At 41.5% G+C, this 23403-nt stretch overlaps 1 protein-coding gene across 1 annotated transcript in view; it reads right to left on the bottom strand.

Annotated features, from left to right (window-relative positions):
* The window catches only part of vipr2 (vasoactive intestinal peptide receptor 2), a 38567-nt gene extending 15535 nt beyond the window's left edge, over window positions 1-23032 (bottom strand). The window contains exons 1-4 of the mRNA XM_063206075.1: window positions 22842-23032; window positions 16013-16115; window positions 9679-9786; window positions 5405-5496 (exon numbers count right to left, since the gene is read on the bottom strand). Of these exons, the coding sequence (XP_063062145.1) occupies window positions 5405-5496; window positions 9679-9786; window positions 16013-16115; window positions 22842-22886 (348 nt within the window). The 5' untranslated portion in view covers window positions 22887-23032. The remainder of the gene's footprint in view (window positions 1-5404; window positions 5497-9678; window positions 9787-16012; window positions 16116-22841) is intronic.
* Window positions 23033-23403: the final 371 nt, after the last annotated feature.

Raw genomic sequence — 23403 nt, forward strand, 5'->3', positions numbered from 1 at the left:
AGTAAACTCGACAATACTGTAGATACCTGCAGCCCACTGTTATTTAGTTAAGACGATGAGGGCTCCAGGGATCTTCTAGAAACTGTATTAGATGATTTACCACTCCCTCAAAGATAACACAATTTCGTTGCCTTCAATGGCAATGACAAAAAACTCTTGAATCTTAACTGAACTGGGTTTACTATTGAGTCATGTTCTTGGAATACTCCCTAGTAGGGCTGCTCGATTATGGAAAAAAATCATAATCACGATTATTTTGGTCAAAATAATAATCACGATAATTAATCACGATTATTGATTTTTCAGATTTTTTTGAAAATTATAACAAGATGAAGTATAACTAAGAATGAATTACATACAGGATGAGCAAAATAAATTGAATTGTAATAATTATGTAAAGGCAATAGCATGAAACTTAAGTGGACAGATTTCTGGCCAGGAACACCAGCCTGTCAGTATGTTCTGGCTTCAAGGACGCTTTCAAAAGTAGGTCACTATTGCCACGATTAAATAACGAGTTCGATTTCACTATTTTATCACGATTTTGATTATTTTTCGATTAATTGTGCAGCCCTACTCCCTAGGCACAACGTCATTACAAAATAATCAGGGAGGGGACATACTGTATATATTTTGACAAATTCATTAGCCGCTGTAGGTTATGGTGGTTCGTGTGCTGCTCCTCAGTTTAAAGGGAGAGGGAGGGCCGACCAATTACTTTGAGAGACACATGGACAAAACACACACACACACACACACACACAGACACAGACACACACACACACACACACACACACACACACACACACACACACACACACACACACACACACACACACACACACACACACACACACACACACACACACACACTTGTCTCATACAAAAAATAAAGCTACAGTAGGTTACAGGGTCAACGTCTAGACTCGCTCAGCTTCCAGTGTGACGATAGGCCAACAACATTAGCAAGCTGGCAGCTTATTTTAGAGACCATGTAAGGACAAGCAAAAATAACAAAGAAGGTTTCTGACCCATCCACCTCAACACAAGTTCAGACCGCACAGATAAGGGCTCCAGGAGGGAACTTGTGTGTCATCACCGCTAATTCAAAGACACAATTCCCGAGCTGACGTCTTTTCGGTATGACCTGGCCACTCGTTTCCCTCCCTTTCCCCCATTCAGGAAATTGCACAGATGTTTAAATCTCCCTCCCCCATACAGCACTGGTATGGAGTGACAACACAAACGGCTGGCAGTTTATTCTGCAAATGAATATTGGAGAGAGAGAGAGAGAGAGAGAGAGAGAGAGAGAGAGAGAGAGAGAGAGAGAGAGAGAGAGAGAGAGAGAGAGAGAGAGAGAGAGAGAGAGAGAGAGAGAGAGAGAGAGAGAGCTACACATAGACAGAGAGACAGAGAGACAGAGAGATATAGAGACAGAGAGATCGAGAGACAGAAATACTGAGAGAGAGGAGGCAAGGTCATCCCCTCAAGTGATTGGGAAGTGAGGGGTCACATGCTTATTAACCCATGTGTCTGTCCTAAATGACCTCACACTGTTGTGGCACTGTACATTTCAAAATATTTTCATTTTTTCCCTTTGGGGTAATGTGTGAGATATTTGGATATTTCAAAGTGATAAAATGTGGAACTTGCCAATAAACTAACAGAGAACAATATGATTTTAAGTCCTAAAAACAAAGGAAAATGTAAATATTTTTTGCTGTTTCTTTGTGACTGTTGAGAAGTAACATCTTGAATGTCTCTTACATTAGTTATTACATGTGTTTTTAGATTGACAAAAGCCCAAACAGATTACAGAGTATTACTACGAATAGGGAAACACATTTGGGCTCTGCTGAACAGAAAAATAGGACAAAGTTTTGTAAGATAGACAGGGTTCCTTAGGTCATTAAGTTTTCTTAGATTGGGGTGAGAAATAAAACCACTGCTGAGCTCAGATCAGATCTAACCTGCATTCCCCTGGCATTGGAAGCTGGACACAAAAAGTAGGCTACAGAGGATGAACAGACAATGACTGAGCCCAAACGTATTGCCATGAAAAGGATTGCTCATCCACATTCCCTGCACAACATGCGCTTATTTGTATATTCCATCCATTTGCACACTTGGTAATGATGGATGGTTTATATAACCTGGAGGAAGAGAGAAAATCCAACTCCCATTAACCCCTTTGCGTAGAGACTCTGTTATAACCTAATTGTCACCAAAATGTTGATGATCATGTTTTAATGTTACTCAAGGCTCCCTGTAATGCCATGGTACTGTTTTCAGCAATCTGCACAAAAGAAGCTACCTTCAGTCCGTATTCATTTTCGTATTATTTCACTAGCCTACAGCTCATACCTTGATGGGGACTTGTGTTTCCTTTGTGATGTGAGGAGTGGTGTAGTCTACAGATACAACTCCAGGATTCCAATATGGCTGCTGCTTTCCCAACCTCAAGCTAGAACTGAAGAAGGTGAAACCTCTTTAGGCGCCAAAAAGATGTCAAGTTGCTTATCACAGAACACTTTTGACTAACATGACCTTAATGAATGAGAATCTAGATTTAAAAAAATATATATATTCAGGCTTAGTAATAAACCATAGGATAGGGAGAGGGGATGGTGTGAGAACAATTTTCCACTAACCTATGTCCAATAGAGCTACTTGTCCATCAGAACATAAGTCAGAGACAGAGCCACAAGGCCATATTAACTACAGTATAAGGGAAGATTATTTTTACTACCTTAAACTTTCTTACCTAGGCCTATAGATTTGTTTTGCTGTGTTCCAGGTGACAGACTTGTAGCCTACTTCAGCTTAGTGTCAAGATAAGAAACTTCCTTTAAATGTTCTTGAACTTTCCACATATTGATTGAAAATTATTGTATTGTGTCTTGTATGTGGACAACATTGTGTTTGGCAGTAACACTAGTTTGCATTATAATGCACGCATAATATACTATTTTTTGAATGAATGCCACTTTCTTAATATTTGTTTTGCTCTGCCTCACAATCAGTCAGTAATACTATACAGTAGTGTTTTGAAATGTTTGGTGAAATGGGAACCGCATGTAACGTTTCCCATTAAAATGAAAGTGGACGAGACTTTCTCACTTTCCCCATTAAAATAAGATAAGATAAGATAATACAAGATAAGATAATACTTTATTGTCTGTTTGCACAGATTTTATTCTTGCATTACACTTCTCCACAATGAACACATGAAGACATTAAAAATGCACCATACAACAAAACCACAACATGGCCTACAGACCCTGGTCAGTTATTATGATACCTTGTGCACAACACTACCACACATCTCGTGCATGACCTGAAAGGGGAGCGTGCTCCACCAATCATCATGTGCGAATGGGGCAGAAAATTGAATTTCTGGAATGTGGTAATGAGGAAGACGCTTCCCAATTGGCAGAGGATGACCTGACAAATCCTAACCTCTTGCAACAGTGTTATAGTATAATACTGTATGTCAGATATACTAGTGAGAACTGAGCTATGCATTTGGTATTAAAAGACAACACTGATGATAGAAGCTAATATCAACGAAAGGCATAAAAAAACTGAAAAGATCAAAATGCTTATGATGCAGAACACACGTGTGCCAAATTTCACAACTCTCTGATCTCACTGGTCTGCATGCCAGAGTGTTCCAAGTGTTTTGGGAAGTCCCTGATATTACACCAACAAATTATCATCTGCTTGTCCAGTCTGGTTTCATGCCTTTATGACTTCATCACAAGCACTGTCAAACCAACTGGAAATGAAATGTGTAATTTCATGGGCAAATGACCTTTTATTGCCCAAAGCCTTTTGATTGATTTCATGGTAATCAAGTGACCCGAGGAACCTCTAAAACTTGGGGTGGCTTAAAAAAATAATAATAAAAAAAACCTGTTCAACTTTTAGTCATGATTGCAAAACATTCTTTCCATAGAGGACAGCAATATTATGTTGGACAGACTGATATTGTTTGCCCAACTGTTGCACTGCAGATAACGCAAAAGCTGAATTAGAGGCAAACACTTGCAGATGGAGGCTCTCGACAAGGCTCCCAAAATCTAATGTGAGATCATTATCCCTGCTTCTCTCTCTCCCTCCTCATTATTCCTGCTCTGTCCTCTTCTTCTCCCACCCACCCACTTCTATGTGGTCTTTCACCCCTCCCATCCCCCTCACACAACTCCACCGCAATATGCAGCCACACACAAACAAACACAGATATTTGCACACAGGTTATTACGTAACACACACACACACATATGTATGAAAGCGAAACCCCACACAGACAAACACAAGCACCACCACACACCCACATACACACAACAACAACCACAATGACATCTGGGAAGATATAAACATTTCTTTTCAAACTACCCACATAAATACACACACACGCGCGCACGCACATGCACACGCACACACACACACACACATGCGCGCACACACAGGTGTGCATGCACACACACGCGCACACACACGCGCACACACACACGCACACACAAACACACACACATACACAGTAACTCTGCTCTATTCTATTCCTGCTGTTAGCTCTTTCGCGTTCTCTCGCATAACAAAACATCCCCAGCCCATCTCCCCGTGGCCCATAACCACCTTTGTCTCCCACTGGGTTCATCGGCCAAGGGCCATGGTTAATGTTTTTTTCACACACTTTACTCAAGATACCAGTTGCAATCATGTCCTGTCAACATAGTTGCTGGTACCGCTAAGGCAGACTCAAGAATATAAATACTGTAGTGTTTCTGCCCTTGGAAACCATGTCTGCCATTTAGCACCAAATGTGGAATCCATTATTTGAGCCCTGCTGCCACCAGCATTGCTTTTATTTGGTGAATAAAAAAGTTTTCAGTCATTTTCATGAGGTGCCACGCGATCTCTGTCCTACGTACTGTGAATAAAATATTTGTGTTCATGGGATTTCACTTTGACTTCATTCTATTTGTTAGTAACAGTTTACAGCACTGTGCAAGGAAGGCCAAACACATCTCTCCCACACCACCCCAGTCACACTCACCCTACTACCATCTGGTCGCAAATGCAGGAGTATGCACACCCACACCAGCACACAGAGGGACAGCTTCTTCCCAAAGTTCACAAGGATGCTTAACTGTCAAGAAATGCCATAGACTATAGAGTCATGTCAGAGTATTCATTCTTCACATCTCCTTACTCCAATCATTTTTTACCTGCCTTTGTCATAGGAAGACTTTTTAAACCTTTATTATATGTTTTGCAAAAAACTTTTCATTGCACATGAATGTCATTTATATGACCATAAAACATTGCAATCTCGAAATTGTCCCGCCGCTAATAAACTAGGGATGTACTATGTAGAAATGTGATTGAGTAAGTTTGTTACCTTACTGGGTGTTGGTATGTCCCAGCAAACAGTCTTGATGTCTGGGTACATGTCCGACCAGCCATCAGAAGAGCAGTTCCTGCTGATGTTTCCTTATGTACAGTACACACACACACACACACACACGCACGCACGCACGCACGCACGCACGCACGCACGCACGCACGCACGCACGCACGCACACACACGCACACACACACACACACACACACACACACACACACACACACACACACAGAAAAAAACGTTCAAATCTTGAAATTCATAGTCATATTACCTTGACCGGTTTCATAATTCTAAAACTAGTCTATGAAATAGCTTGTTACTGGGGGGAAGACAATGAGTTCTCTAGCTCTCTCTAAAGCCTTAACCCCTTAGCGCCGCAGAGCCTATGTTATAACCTTACTGGCACCAAAATTGTAATGGCTATGTCTTAATCTGTTACTTAAGGCTCTTGGTACTGTCATAGCAATGTTGTTATGATGTAGTTGAGTATTTCCAGCAAATAGTGAATAGGCCCGCCGGCGACCCCATCTGCGGTAAGATGTCTTTGACTTATGAATGACAATGGTACAATAAAAGTGACAAGTCCCACTGTCCTCATTGCCATTGTCACAGAAAGCATCACACAGATCACACAACAAAAAATGCATGTATGCCTCAGCCACACAAGGCAGAGTTGGGTGCCAAAAACCTTTGGGCTAAATGCCTGGCTGCCGTAATTACCTAAACATAACACATGCACACACAGACAGTTTTCACATTTCAACTGTGTGTTCCAATATACTGTAGGACAAGACAAAGAATAAAATATATAATATATTTGGCATAGCTACCCATTAAAACACATGAAATCCATCTATATTTCAGGGGCAAAAGCTATGAGAGTTAAATTTTTAATGGCTTTGTTCTCTCTGCGCGTCCAGGGCAGCACATATTCCAGAGTCATGAATAAAGTGCTTTGAGGATTACACCAAGAACCAAACAGGACTCTTGAGCTGAGCAGTCTGATAAAGACAGAACTAGTTGACAGGTTTCATCCCCACCTCTCTCACTCTCTCTCCACTCACACACTGGAGCTACACCGAATTTGTTGTCAAAGACTTATCTGCCATAACAGATTCCATGTATACAGAAAACATTCCCCATTCATTCAGTATACTTGTTTGACATGAACTACACTGACTATGTCTCTCGACCCATGCTACGCGAAGGAAGGATGTCATTCAAAGGCTGTGCCGCCTCTGGCGGTCAGGAGGCATGAAATAATAGAACATTCAGTACATCACACAGATGTCATAGAAAAAAGGAAAAAACGGAAGCGCTGCGTGGATCCAGATCTTTTGACACGGGTCCTCTAACAGTGAGTGGATAAAGCTGACATCAAAAAAATGAAGAGCAGGAAACTGTGGCACTCCGTCTTTTTGCCTTTGTACTATTAAAAAATAAGAAAACGGAGTGCCACAGTTTCCTACACAGATGTCATAGTTGCTCTTCTTGAGACACTGACATCATCACTTTCCATTCAACCTGTAGTACACTGTGTTATGACGGATACCCACACATTAGTATCACATCAGTCTATTTATCTGTGTAAGTGGTTCATTCATACTGTGGAATCAGACTTGCTTTTGACCAGATATAGACCTGATAAGTCAGTGGATTCAAAAATTTTTTGAACACACTCCCTCTTGACCTTGTCATAAGCCTGCCAACTCACCCTTTAGTATAAGAGAAATAAAATAGACTATTGCACCACAGTTGCAACTTTGCGCTATGATTGATCAACTCCACCCAGTACCTCTCCTGTCCAGTTGGGACTACCCTGATGTGAAGGGACATATTCTGCCATTGCAAGGCAGATGTTCACTTGAGACATAGATTTGGGTATTGTGTCTTTTACGTCTGCTCTACTACTGTTGTCCCATTCCCCACCGGTGCGTTACATTACTGCTCTTCGTAGATGCTTTTATCCAAACCATGTTACAATTGAGCACACAAGGCATAGAAACGTAAAAAGAGATAGGCCTAATACTAATAGTAAGTAAGGGAATAGCAAAGTAGAGAGTGAATGTGCACACACAGTAGCTTTGGATAATATTAAATAAATAATGACCCATCAGCCTGTGCAACTGTGCCATTTTAACTATGGGCACATTGGGTAAGCTGTTGGGCCAGATGTTGTCTTAATTGACGTTGCCTCTTACTGCAGCTGGGGTCGCCGGCGACCCTATTCACTTGCTGAAAATGCTTAACTACATCATAACAACATTGCTATGACATTACAGAGAGCCATAGTGCTGCACTAAGGGGTTAATTATGACAATTGCACTTGACCAACATCATTGGAATGGCCAAGGTTCTTTCTAATATGCGTACTACCGTTCTCCCTTGCTCACTTGCCTCCTTGTGGCCTTGTGGTGACGTCACTGACAACGGAATTGGATTCCAATATCTCGCAAAATCACAATTTCAATGTAATTTTCTCATTTACAGGGGTGAATGAGGGTGAATGAAAAATTAGTCCTCCAAAAGTTGTGGCTAGGCTGACTGCGGGGAAACTTTATTGTTTTCTCCACGGAGGCGGGGCATCAGAGAAACACAAGGCTACAGGCACAGAGTGAGGACAGGAGTCTGCATATTGTTAAGAACTTCTAGCAGAGATTCTTTAAGTATAGAGATATGCCATCGTAATAGGTTGCTATGGGCACCTAACATGACCAGGTTCCGGTCTGCCTAAAGGGCCGTGTCATAATGCTCCTAGCATTGAATAGAACAGGCCTTAGGTCTGCCTAGGTCTGCCTAAAGGGGGATTCCCCCCCTCCCCCTTGCAATAATAGAACCCGGAAACAATGGGCCAATGGAACCTCTCTCTCTCTACTCTCTCTGACGGGAGTCTGCATACTGTTAGGAACCTCTAGTCACGGGACAGAAATAGAAAGATGTCTAGGGAATGAACAGAAGGAGGAGCGATGATGAGTATGGAAGGAGTGCAGATGGAGGGATGAATGGACCTAAGAATAGAGCCAGCGAGACAGCGCCTTGGCTTCACTGAGGTGACAGACGTATAAAATGTGAAAGTATAAGTAAGTGCAACACTAGCACATGATATAACATAGCTGTTACACCGTTTACTCCAGTGGTTGTCAAACTTTTCCCATCATTCCCCCCTCGGAAGGTCTGGATGCTTCCGAGCCCCCCAACAAAGAGGGACTGCAGTGGAATGCAGATGTGTGTTCATTTCCTATATGACATTTAATAATATAATGTTCTTAATTACTTATATAATGCTTAAAACTTATTGGCTTGTTGGCGAGACAGGAAATCTTTTCTTTGGGGGGTAAAAAACCCCAATATCAGATGTCACACGCCCCCCTGTGATGCCTCCGCGCCCCTCCCAGGGGGGCTTACGCCCCACTTTGACAAACACTGGTTTACTCTATTGCACCTAATGAGGCAGATAGACTGTTGTTACTGAAAAACACACAAGAATCCAACACAAGCAGCATAGTCAGCTGATTGTAAGACAAGTACACAGGTCTTCTGGTTATGCAGACAAAATCCCTGGAGGGAAACTGTATATATTTCTGTTTTTTTCAATTTTACTTTTCCTTTTGACACCTCCGCTGAGGTAACAGGAGAGATAATGGATACAGAAATATTTACATTTTAGACAGGGTGCTAATGCACACTCTGATTACAAGGAGGTGTGTGGGGGGATTTCATTTGCAGATCTGACAATAAAACATGACATAGAAGTATTTGGCAAAGTAAATGTGGGCAAGCAAACGTCCATAAATTCAACTCTGTGTGTTTCGGGGCCGACTATAATCATAATATTGATCATCACAAAGACATTCTGATGGAGTTTTTGCGGGGTGGGGCAGGGTAAGAGTGAACCGCAATCTTCCACATCTAAATATGGAAGCCAGAAAACTGGGGGGAATGCACACGCTGTTATCTCAGCCAGAGCAGTTCTCTACAGCAGGGATGCGGGCATGAGGGACAATGACAGACAGACCATACAGATAAAGAGCTGTGAGCTGATACTACACTGTTAACTCAATACATATTGTAACTGGATGGATAACATCCAATATTGTAACAAACAATATTGTAAATGAATAGTGTGTGTGTGTGTGTGTGTGTGTGTGTGTGTGTGTGTGTGTGTGTGTGTGTGTGTGTGTGTGTGTGTGTGTGTGTGTGTGTGTGTGTGTGTGTGTGTGTGCGTGCGTGCGTGCGTGCGTGCGTGCGTGCAGGTGTCGTGCATTTACCTTTTGTGCCGAAGAGATTCTGCAGATACAGTGGGCAGCTGATGGTCACCACGTCACCCACCTGCGCATGGTGCCAGCACGAGATATTGTCCCACAGGCCCCTGCAACCTGAAGACACATTTCATGAAGAGGGTTTAGTACAGGGCTGGGCTGGGATCAAAAACAACCTGAAAAGAAAAATAAAGGTCCGCAACACTGTTAAATGCTCCCGTTTGGGAGCATTTAACAGTGTTGCGGACCTTTATTTTCTTTTCAGTTATCTTACGTTTGGTCCAGCACCTGTGCCACTGATGTGTGCGCATTCTTTGACTTTCTGGATCAAAAACAACCTGGGCATTGTTGACTTCAACTGGCCACTCATATATACAAGTAGTTAGGAAATGGATCGCACTCAGTTTTTTCTTCTTTTTCTTTCTTATTCTTTTCTTTTTATTCAAACATTGCAGCGACAGACAGACGTTTCGGCTGCAAGAGCCTTCCTCAGTGTCAGCGGAGCGCGGTGTGTGGAAGATAACACTCATATGTACAAGCAATTTTCGTATTTCCCCTCTTCACTCAGTCCCTTGTATACTGAGGAGTGACCAATGGGCCACCACCTCTAAGCTGTGGGACAGTCCTGGAAACAAAACAAACAAACAAACAAACAAACAACAGTATTGGCCCCTCAGGACTTTTGGCCCACTGGGAAAATGCCCTGTCTAGCCCTGGTTTGGTACTACCTACAAGGAGAATTCACCTCAGCATGCAGTTGCATTGCTCATGCTACCTATGACTGACTGATACCCAACAGCATGGATTTTATTGCTAAGCCCTTTCCAAGATCCAGTATATTTGAATGGAGGTGTGCAAGGTGTTACCTTTAAAAAAACAATGTTTTAACATACTCCGCTCCAAATAGCATCCCAAAAGTTTTGCAAAGTCAGCAGACACCTTACAAGACAGCAATAACTTTTGGGATGGTATTTTTGAAGTATGTTTTGAAGTTAAGAGCAGTGTGGGCAATACGACTGAATGTTGAAATTGGCTGGAATTCTCCTTTAACTTAGAGCAGGTGGGAAACTTTCACTCTATTTTTTTATTGGAGAATAAAGCCAAGGAGCTCCTCTATCAGTATGCCTACTACCTCGGCTACCTTACCATAGTTAATAACTGACAAAGGTAACACTTAAAATGAATGTCTGCTTATAAAGCATTAATAACACTTAGTAAATAATTAACTAATGATCAACAAAACATTAACAAATGTTTGTAAATGACGAGGAAATGTTAACAAATGTTTGTAAATGACTGTTGTAAGGTATGTAAAATCTTGAATATATTATTTCTAGATATTGTATAAAGCATTAATAAAACGTAGTTAATAATAAAAACATTTGTTAATGTTTTTTTTTCAACATTAGTTAATTATTTACAATGCTTTACTAAGCAGACATTATTATAAAGTGTTACCCTGACAAAACGTATTGGAACTTCCCCCCCTGAGGGTAAGTCAGCAGTGGACACAAAAAATATGTGGTCTTTTAGTTAGCAGAAAATCAACAGAATAATAGCATGTTAACCAAAAGTTTACTTTTGTCACTTAAAACCTTACCACTAACGATGCAAGTTTAACATAGACAGTGCTTCTATATTACATAAAAAACAAGGTTACTGCAGTGCTTCTCCAGTGGCTTTTTCCAGAAACTTTTTACTGTACTTTACCTGAAACATTTAAAGGCACCATCCTCCCAAGAGGTCGGCTGTTTGACCAGAAGCACGAGGTGACCGAGACCTGGATCAGGGAGCCTTTCACTGCAACCTCTCTACCACCTGAGCTATGGCACCTTTGGGAGCCTTCAAAGGTATCCCTTGACACACTGAGATGTATCTTGAGCTTAAGAGCTGTAAAATGGCCAGCATTATACCTTCGCCTGCGAGTATACTGTAGGTCTACATTGAGAGACAGGGTCTCAACCGCTGCAAAATGCCCAGAATTGCCAAGACAAATCTGCCAGCACTTCAGTAAACTAGGAGAGAGAGAGAAGCGATTCTAGACACAGACTGTAATGACAGCACAGTTGTACTTAATGGAGAATAAATATGCCTCCATTATGTTCTGTTATGACCCTGTGGTTTATTTATTCGCTCTACAAAGTTCCTAACATTTTCTGCAATAAACTGCATTAACCCCTGAAGAAAGATTACACTTGTTTTTTTCATTAAACTTTGCAGCAGAAGTATGTGCATGTTAAATAAGTTGTGCAGAGCAAAAAAAAAAGGACACTGATGCACACATCATCGGCAGAAGCAGGTGTTTCTGAATATATTCATGAGGACAAAGAGAGAGGTAGGAGAGGTTTTAATTGTGTGTTCCAGAATATTAAGGGTAAAGGTCTCGCTTATTCTGAAACCGCAGCTGGCAGTGGGACAGCGCGACACGTGTAATGGAGCATTCAGCACTGGTGTGTCCTGGGAAATTAGCACCTGTCATTTGACAAAGGGACGTCATGAGCAAGCAGAACGTGGGAGATAAGGGCTCTCTACTCATACTGCACCAAAGAGGCCAGGCGGGATCCATGTCCACTTCACTAGTATTCACATAGCGAATACAAGAAATCAGATGACCTGATCTGAATAATAATAATGGCAATCTCTCTCATTACCCTGTGACCTTTGGATTCTATCAATTATTTCAATTTAGAGGGCATCTCGAAGTTTGAAAGGACCCCAATTTGTTGTCTGTCTTTTGTCCCATAATGCCTGATGCGTACAGTGTGAGAAGGTGCCCAGAGTGTTCCACAAGAGGTTAAGAGCATGGGCTGGTTGGACTATTTCAAAAACTATTTCAAAAAACACACAACCATCTATAAGGTTAACAGAGAATTGTACAACAAAAAAACAGTGAGTGTTTCTTTGGACGAAAATGCCTTGATGCCAGAGGTCAGAGGAGAATGCCCACACTGGTTTGAGCTGATAGAAAGGCAACCGTTTCTCAAGTAACTACTCATTCCAACCAAGCTATAAGAAGAGCGATCTCTGAATGCACAGCACGTTGAGCCTTGAGGCAGATGAGCTACAGCATCACCGGGACCGCAGACTACACCGGGTGTCTCTATTTTCAGCAATGAACAGGGAACTGAGCCTACAATTAGCAGAGACTCACAATAGAAGATTGGAAAATGTTGCATGGTCTAATGAGTCTGAATTTCTTCTGCGATATTCAAACGAGTCAGAATTTGGCATCAACAACATGAAAACATGGATCCTTCCATCTGCGATTCAGGCTGATGGTGTAATATGTCAAAAAAAGGGCATTAATGGCAAAGAGTAGCAAAAGGCAATGGAGCTGAGAACTTGTGAGTGCTCAGTATTCAAAAGAACAATTGCTTTAAATTGTATTGGAAAAATGTGATTATTTGTGAAAAAGTCTTCAATGGTGGGATTTATAATGAGGTATAGGCAACTCCACATTGTTGTCACTGGTAAGAAAAAAAGAGTCCTGCATTTGGTAAATGAATAGTGGGATGAAAGTGCTAATGAAATACTGGACATTATCATCTCAGTCAACTAAACACAATATCAAGATGGAAATTTAGTTTAGTTTAGTTAGGATATGGAAAAATATTCGGACAAAAAATACCATGTAGCATCTGGCACATTTTAACTAATATAGTCTTTTTCTATGATGTCTTCTACATACAGTATATATAAAAATCACAGCTGTTACAACTCTGCAATATGTTATGACTCAACAATATGTCCTCAATTTACAACACTCATTAAAGGCACAGACACAGGACTCTAGCCTCACATGGATGTCACACACCGCCTTGAAATGTATACACAACAACCCAGGAAGATAAATCTTTTGTCATCATGGACATGGGAGTCTAAATGAATCCTGATAGTAGTATACTACATGCAAGTTTTGTAATATACAACTGTTTGACAACCATGTCATCAAGCAGCCTACATGCTTGCATTTGAAACTATACATCCGGACGTATCAGTGGGATCATAACACGCTCAGGACTGGACTGGCCATGTGACATAGCGGGCGATTCCCGGTGGGCCCTGCACCCTCGTGGGCCCCTATTTTCAGAAATGTAATGTAACATTTCTGAAAATAGGGGCCCATGAGGGTGCGGGCCCCAGCAGTGAGTCAGCTCTGCGCCGCTAATTATGAGGGGCCCCTTTAAGCCAAAAGTGGGCCCTATTTCACCCCCCCAGTCCAGTCCTGAACACGCTGCAGAGTAGACGAGTCTTTCATCTTAAATCTTTTGGCATGTTGCTTTGCAGTTTAGTAAAAGCTGACAGCTGTGAGTTATCTCTGGTGCATTGTCGAGTGTGAGGAGTGTACAGCATCTGAGCCAACCACGCAAACCATTTCCTCCTGTGTTCAACGCTCCGCACAAACACTTCTTTAGATGGAGTAAACAAAATGGCCACTAACAGAACAAGCGCCGGCTTTACAAGAATTCCCACAATGAAGACACAACATCTCCAACAATGAGTCACGGCCTGCCCGCGAGTCAAGTGGCTAAGAAAATATTTGGTTGTTTCTCCGTTTTTCAGACCAAATAAGGATTTGCATGTCAATCATCTGGGCCCATACAGGCATCCAAGACCAGGCATTCTTGAACTGAGGCTGTGGAGCCTCCGTGTTGCCTTTTTCAACTTCAGAGACAAATGCTGGCACTTAGTTCAGTACATCCTGTGACTTTAGAGAAAACGATCACTTGTATCTTCATCCTAAAAGAATGAAGACACCCATTTTCTTTGCATTTTCTTTGAATAAGCAAGACCAGACCACTGCAGCCAATCACAGAGAAGTTGTGTGAACTGTACCTACACATGCTTAAAGGTGGGGTTGCAGGTATGACATCACGTTGGGGGAACTCCCCCAGGATTCTAAGGTTCTACATAGACTCCTATGAGCCTGCGGAACCCCCAACGTGATGTCATAATAGTACATTTTCTTAAAATGGTTAACCTGCAACCCCACCTTAAAAAGGTGCACTTACATGTGCTACCTTTGTACAACAACACAAATATCTATACATTTGCACCAACCAGTTCTTTGAACTTGGATTGTCCAAGGACTCCAGTGAGGTTAACAGATGTGCATATATGGTCATCAGTGATCCAACTCACTATTTGCTGGAAAAAAGCATTGCTATGTCATTACTGAGAGTCTTCAGTAAGAGTTTGGTCACCACCATTTTGGTAACCACAAGCTTATCAAAGAGGCTCTGCATGAAAGGGTTAAACATTATGATGGGATGGGTCACATAGTTTGTCAGTGGGTATAACTTCACTCTCTTCACAGAGTCACGGCCTCATGCATCACCAGACAACCAACTAAAGAACAGTATGGCTCTGGGCCTTGTTCGCACCGGCGGGCAGAGGTGTAAAAAACTGACCACACACTTGTGTACAATATTTTCAAAAAGTGCAAGAGAAAAAGTTGTCTCCTCATATCATGACTTTCAAATCTCCTAATCATGACTCAAATACTTATTGGTCCAACCAAACCCATTATGCTGCATGGTTTTTATAGAATTTCAATCAGCCAAAAAGGACGGCCATTACAAATGCATGGTGCAGCAATCCGCTCGACCATAATCTCCACATTTCAATTATGCCTGAGCGGCAAAGTCAATCTATTTTGCTCCGAGCGAGAAAAAAAGAGACATCATTTTAAACGACAAATTGATGTCATGAAGACAAATTGTAGCCCAGCTGAGTGTTCCTCATGAAGGCTCCAAAAGGCCCAAAGGACAATGACAAATGCAAACATTCGATGGACGAATGGACAAAGACCAGACAGGGGATGCAGACTGAATGTAGATCACTTGTTTATGTTGATGCCTGTGTCAGAACCTTTGTAATATGAGCAAATCACTGCCACTCTTCCCATCATGGCCTCCAGCCATGGATGAAGTCTCAATACAACATAATTTGGCAAAATCATAATTCAGAATCATCATTCTTCATTATGATGAAGCATGGGGAAAACCTCCCAAAAAGTCACTCCAGTGGTGAAATGTGTCCTAATGGCTATGGTCAACAGTTGTGTTCAGTTGCTTCACATTTCATTATAGAGAGATAATTATGATGTAATTAGTCAATGCAAAATGGGCAACTTAGTATAAGGTGTGTGCACAGACGTCATAGAACACAATTATAATCATGACAACAAAATCACAGCAATCTAAAGTCAGTGTACCCTCAGCTGGCCCTGTACCCTCAATACCCTCAAGATGGCGCTACCCCTGTGTTCTATTAGTTCTATGACGCCTGTGCAGACACCTTATGGCTTGTTCCACAACATTTTTTGCATGCACATGCTTACCTTGAGAATGAGTAGGTAGTTCGCTCTCTAATTTTCCAAGGCACTCCTTCCCAGCCCGCTGCACTTCAGATATGAGTTGACACATGGGATGTTTCCCACTCACCTGTTGCACAAAAGGGAAAAGGTTATTAACATACGGACATATAGCACATTCAAAAGAAGGGAAGAATCTTGATCACAAAAGCCTGAAAATACCCTGAAACATATTGTCTCCCTATTGTCCGGCCTGACTGTATAGCCTAGAAGTGTTGAAGCTGCGAAATATGCGGAGAGGTCAAAAGTAAAAGTAAAAGAAAAAAAGGGGGAAAAAAGAAAATCAGTTTCCCTCCAACAGAGTTAATCTGAGTTACCAGTATACCAACCTGTGTATAGATCAGCTGAAGGTGGTTGGATCAAGTTTGTGATGGGTTATTGTCATAGTTGTATTATTTCTACTATGGGTTATTGTTAACTTATTAGTGTTTTTCAGTAACAACACAGTCAATCTACTACATTAGGTACAAAGGACAAACTAGTGTAACAGCTATGTAATATCATGTGCTAGTGTTGTAGTTACACCATGAATATACTTTTACTTTTACTTTTGCTTGACACCTCTGGAAATATGTTGTTAAATCTGTAACAGTTAAAGAATCAATCAGGTAAACATTTAATCAGGGAAACCCCATGTTTGAGGCGTGTACCAATTGGTTGCCATCTAACTGTATCATGGAGTCATTGCCATAAAGTTAACTGAAGTTTAAGTTCTCTCCTGGAGTTTCTGACAACAAAACATCTTTACGCGTATCTTGCTTAGTATGCTGTGCACACTGCTCAGCTCTTGTCATGGGGGTCAATGCTGTTTTAGTAACACACATTAGGGTGGTGCAACCACAGGTAATGTCTTTCTTGTATGGATTAAATGATTTTTGGGGGGTTTTAGGGGATTAAATTGAAGTGTGTAATATGAATGTACTAGCCAGGGTATGTCAAATGGTGAGAGTTAGTGAGTGGCAAAATTTTCATTCAAACTGTATAGGCCTTCTGATGGAAACCTATCAAAGTTTGTAATCTGGATGTTAAGATTTCAAACATGTTTTTAAAATGAGCACTTATTTTTGACGGGAAATTTGATTTGTAAATGTTTTGCTATCTTTGTTGGCCTAGTACTTGATGTTCAACTATGACCTTGCCATGTAGCAGATATGGTAATTGCTCCTCAAATGGTCGCTACGCCATCAACAATTTAGGAACACAAAGTGAAACACTAAACCCTCCAATTTAATGACAAATTTCACTCTTTCTCTATGTCAAGTGTTCTAGACATAGGGACACGAAAAAGTGGCGCCACTTCTTTGACCTATATGCTGACAAAAGGCCATGTGTACTACTTTGTCTCCTTGCAAGTGGAGAGACAGACACAAGTTGACAACTTCAACGTCAATGTGCTGCTGACTTGACCATCTTAAAAGCTCCTTGTTCGGGCTACTCTGGAGTTTGTGAGGCAAAGAATATTTCAAGTGCTGAACTAAGAGTAGCTTGTCTGGGTGCTGCTTGTCAATCAAAAGAGAGGCGATGAGCTGCTGTGGTGATCAGCAAGACGCTGATACTACAAAGGCCAACTCATCCTCAGCTAATACTGTAACTGGAGGGGATATCATCCAATATTGAAAATGTATTTACATTTACATTTACCCATGTATTTCTCACTGTATTTTAGCCTATACGTACTCATTTCACACTTTTCTTCAAAGAAGGGGCACTGTGCCTTTAACTGTCTCCAGAGATGAGCCGTGGTAAGCCATGAACCAAAAGTGACATGAAGACAAATAGCCATATACATACAGTACTTCTGCCCTCTCTTGTTTGAAGTCGTGCTTATGACTTCTGCAATCACTGTGACTTTGTCTTTGGCTCTCTGGGGTGAGACGGAGTAAAGACACATCTCCGCCGCGTCTCTGCCAACACTCGTTTGTTATGATTGCTTCTTGGCATTTGTTCAGCAACGTTCCATTTCCTCTGGCTCTCACTGAAATTGCATGGCCTGAACAGGACTGGGTGGTTAAAACTTCATAATAATGACAGAACATTCGCTTTTGTATCAATTGAAGGAAGCAGTTTATTTATTGATTACTCGTACTATATCTTAATCTTGCTCATGACGTCTAGAGCTGTATTTGATAAATTATTAATTATGTTTTGATGTATGGGTGAAAGACGTTTTTTGGGCTGAGACGTCAGTTGGAGTAATAGCATTTAATGCCCACAAATGTATTTGTAATTGTTGGTTGATATGCTGCAATGAATATGCTTCTTAGATAGTCGACTAAAAACAATCAAACAAAAATCCGTACAATAGTGACACTGGCTGTCGTTGCGCCGCCCTGACGTGTGCTACTGCTGGAACGTCACTGACCCGTATAAGAGGGGACACGCTGCAAATGTTGACAAAGTATTGTTGTCTAAATTGCATTAATAAGAGCTCCTAATTTAAGATGCCTGTGTAAATATCCTTCAGCTGCTCACCAGACTCAAGGGTAAAGCCTCCGCCTGGTCTCTCACATATCTCTTTGTTCATACACACATCTTAAGTGTCCCCTAATCCACAAACCAACTTTTCCCTCAGCACTCGGCACAGCACACTTTAACAAATGGCTTCACACTGTTGTATTTACAGAGGAGGATGTTCTGGAACCTTCACACGTCCTTACAGTTGAACTTTAATAGTAGTGGTCCTTAACAGCGTCTTGTCAAAGATGAGTCCAGGCTTTTTTTTGGATTTGGTTCAGAATAGTGCTATGCCAGATCATTCATTCTGTGAGGTTCCAGGTTGAACCTACCCTACCCATCGTTTTTGAAGGTTTGTCTTTTATCAACATCAGGAAGAACATCAACTGTCTACAGCATTAAAACATGGGAACTTAAATGATCTCCTCGGCCCTTGGTGCGATGTGAGATCAGCTGAAATTAAGGTACTGTATTCTCTCGCAGTTGCTGCTGATCAACTAAAAGAAGGAAAATGTACTTGCAGTACAGGTTCCATGTTAGACAACAGTGGAATCCACACACTGGTTTGATTACATTATACACAGTAGAAAATACAGTGTTAATTCAACACTTAGAGAGTTGATTTAACATCTTCTTGAGTGTATTTGGTCCCAAAGTACTCTCTAAGTGTTGAATTAACTCTGCATTTTTTTTTACAGTGTAGTTTAAGAACACCTTTCGGGGTTGTATAGTATACTGTACAAATACAAATGTACCCGAAACTTGGCCATTTTGTTTTGCTAGTCACAGTAACCGTCTCTCAGTTAACCAAGCTGAGTACCTCCCTGAGATTTTTTAATCAGTTTTTACATCATAAGGTATGATGACAACAAAGGGCTCATGATAACAGATGGGGAATTTATTGGATGAAAGCAAAGAGCTTGTGCAATTATACGATGATTCAGCAGGGATTGACTGGGTTTTATTTTTTATTTTCTTAAACTGCTTGTGTGTTTAAATACAATGAAGCACACAAGATGAAAACCCCTGAAACATGTTTGCACTTTCTCTTATTGGCCTTTGAACGTGAATCCCAGCACTATAAAGCCAAATGGTGCAACAGCGGGTATTTGATCCAGGGATAAAAAACCCAAGTTTACTGTATTTGAATGCCCATATGGTGAGTCAGTTTGGTTGGTACAAATGGAGATCTATGAGAAATGTACGTAGGTTTCATCCTTACGAAAATTGACCATGGTAAAACATGATTTCATGTGTTTTTTAGCATGGCTCTGCACAGTTTTTGGTTTGACTATGGTTTAACTATAAAATTAACCATGGTTGTACTCTGAAAAACTAACCATGATTTTACCACGGTTTATAATTATTCATTAAATTACACTTCGCTGCCGTTTTTTTTTTTAAATCCAACGCACATATTGGTGACAGTCCTTGGAGCAATGTGGGGTTAGGGTGCCTTGCTCAAGGGCACTTCAGTCATGGATGGAGGTGAAGGTAGAGGTAAGGGTGGGATTTGAACCTGCAATTCTGTGATCTTCAGTCCATCTCCCTAACCATTACACCACGGCTGCGAATACGTTTTTTTTGGGTGACCATGACACCCCATGGTCACAATCCATGAAAACTATGAATAATCATGATCCATGGTTAGTCAACAACCATGGTATTCGTGGTTACCCAAAAAAATATGGATAAGACATAGTAATATTATGGTTGGCTCAGAGTACTTAGAAACCATGGTTACTACAGTGAAACCATGGTTACTACATTAAAACCACGGTCGATTTTCGTAGGGGCAAGCTTTCTGAATTAACTTTCTTTCCAATAGTACAGTGTGTATGTGTTATAGTTAAAGTCCTTAGAGCAACTAAAGTTATAAATTATGGTTCATGTGTTACATACTACAGAAGTATTTTGAGAATCCAGTAATAACAAGCCATTGCCTTACTCACCACTCAAGATATTACTCTCGAGAGGAGCTTACTTCGGACATAGACTGGTACGTACTGGCATTACAAGGCACAAGACTTGCTCATTTCCATCTGGTGTCCAAAAATAGGCAGGCTAGTTGTGATGAAGATACAACACATATAGCAAGGGACAGATTATGACTCCACAGGCCCCTGAGTTTTTGGTCAAATGTTTGAGACGCTAAGTTAGGCTATTGGGAGTTTGGGGGTTTGTCCCTGATAAACTTTGAAAAAGGAGTTGAAAGTGTGTTTTTTAAATCAGTGCGACATTGGAAATATAAAGGCTTCAGGCCCCCCTTGACTCTCGGGTCCCTGCAGTAATCCGCCCTTGAACATAACAGAATACACCAGCGGTTCTCAAACTTTTTCCATCATTCCCCCCTTCGGAGGGTTTGGATGCTTCCGAGCCCCCCCGCCCAAGCAACAGCAGTTAAAGGAAAAGTGACTGGTGAGATAAAACAAAGAGGGACTGCATAATTATAAACATTATATTATTAATTCTCATATAGGAAATGAACACACATCTGCATTCAAAATAAAAATAAAAATCCGATGTCACAAGCCCCCCCTGTGATGCCTCCGCGCCCCCCCAGGGGGGCTTACGCCCCACTTTGAGAAACGCTGGAATACACAAGTGCTGACAGTGCACCTTGCACCTTGTTGTTGCCTCCTGCTGCTCTCTCCAAAGAGTGCTAGATTCCAGTGGAGCGTCGCTGCTCTGTCTATCATGGCTTTCCCTCATGTTCTCCAACATAGCAGGCCTGGACTGGTAATCTGTTTTTTTGCTTGTTTGCTTGTTTCTTTCCTTAGAGACCTACCCTAAAATTAGATGGAGTGGCCTAATTGGTCTTCTGTTGGCTAGTCATAAATTCATATCATGGAAAAGCAGGGGGTCCTGGTTTATGCCAAAAATGCCCAAGGTGTTTTTCAGCCCCAGTCCAGCCCTGCAAGATAGGACACTCTTTTCTCTACAGCACTGATTCTCAAACTGTGGGCCTGGGCCCACTGGTGTGTCCTGAGGGTATTCCAAGTGGGCCTTGACATAATTTCCTTTGAATCAAAATAATGTTGGTGTCTGTGTATGTCGCTGTTGACTCTTGACTATCTATTTGAGTTGTATGTTTAGAGGTGGGCCCCGAACATTGGTGAACATTTCAAGTGGGTCTCAAGTTGGAAAAGGTTGGGAACACCTGCTCCACAGGCTCTCTCTACCATGCATTTCAGAAATTCTAACACACAGGTAAAGTAAGGTTGTAAGCAGGGGTTGAAGTAAGCCAGGGTTGTCAGAGGCTGAACCCCATGCCGACACAGAGCTTACACTGCATCATGAGACATCAAGCAGTGGACCTTTTTACACGTTTCACAAATCAAGAGATGACCACCACAAATCCATTTCATTAAGCAGTATGACTTCCATCACATCATACTTGTACTATGGTATTTCGTGTACAAACAGCTCATATAGCACATATATCGAAGTGTTTAATTGCTCTGGCAAGTAAGATGTACAGTAGGCTATAGTGCAGCAGCAGTGACCGAGGTCAGACTCTGCGCTTTTCGAATACAATTTCCTGATCCATTGACGTCTGTATCTGTCATTACGCATACTGAACAAGGCCCTGTTCTCGTCCCCAAATCTGGTTGACAGTGTGCTGAGAGATCCCATGACACGAGATCCCATGTCATACATGTAATTGTTCCTTTACAAACAGCCAATTGTTCTACCACCTATTTTTTTTCTTTTTCGAAAACGTGTCCAACCTCAAGATAAACCGTTGCATGCGGTTGTTGTTTCTTACGTTTGTTCAAAAACTCCCCAGACAACACTAGCCAATACGTTTTCTGACGACGTCTTCACACCACAAGTGCGACACCGTTGGGAAATACCTCCGGCACAACACCTGGACGCTTTCGCCAAACGCACTGCTTTCCAAAAACAAACCAACGGAGCGTTTGCTCTAAAAGAAATGACACAGATGGAGACGAATTCTGCTATATTAATTTAGGAGATCCAAACTTATTTCGACTGGTCTATAACGTAGAATGCTACAACACGTTCAGCATGTTTAGTTGCCGAAACTTTGTACCGCATCTGCAGACCGTCTTATGGCACATTACGCACACTGTACAAAACCAGTTAGGCTATATCGGCCATTCTCGGCCATCAGAAAACCTTCCAACCTATTGATAAAAATTAACCTTCACATCGGTTTAACATTGGTCTCGGTCTCAGAAATGTATTCTCTTACAATACCAAATATTTGGGCAACATAATCGACACCAGAAATTATGCGCAACCGCTACATTTGAACCATTCATTGGCAAGAACATATTGCACTGTTTTGAAAGTTTACACATAAATTGCTACTCACCAAAGTAACCAACCATAGAGATAGAAATATAGAAAGATACTCCATGTTTCGTTGAGTCCCAAAACTCGAACACTCAAGAAGCCTTTACCCCCGGTTACAGGCTACTTCGCGTCGGTTTCCATCATTTTCGACAATCCGTGAGGGGAACATCAAACGAGGGTTGTAGCAGTCTTGCCTGAAAGTAATCCCAACACAGCCTCCGACCTTCTCTCCTCCCGCTCAAACGTTCATTCCACTTGATTTGTGTACGTCAGCCTGACACCAATACATAGCCTACAAGACAGTAAGTAACTAATAGATACATCATTTCAACATGTTTTCTAGACTTCAGGCATATGCCTGTGTGTTGCCACGGTGGACAAATAGTCTAATTTGTTTTAAGAGGGATGTTATAGCCCTTCGCTTTTTCTGCTCAAAAAACAATGTTCCAACAAAAAAGTCCCGTTTAATTTCACAGAAATACGCATCTTTCAAGAAAGTCGGAGAAAAACAAAATCACCACCAAGGGGTCGCAAGCGTCTGCATAGTCTTGCATGGCATCATTGCGCGTTCTATTCGTTAT

This window comes from Engraulis encrasicolus, chromosome 9 (assembly GCF_034702125.1).
Source record: "Engraulis encrasicolus isolate BLACKSEA-1 chromosome 9, IST_EnEncr_1.0, whole genome shotgun sequence".
NCBI classification, from domain to species: Eukaryota; Metazoa; Chordata; class Actinopteri; order Clupeiformes; family Engraulidae; genus Engraulis; species Engraulis encrasicolus.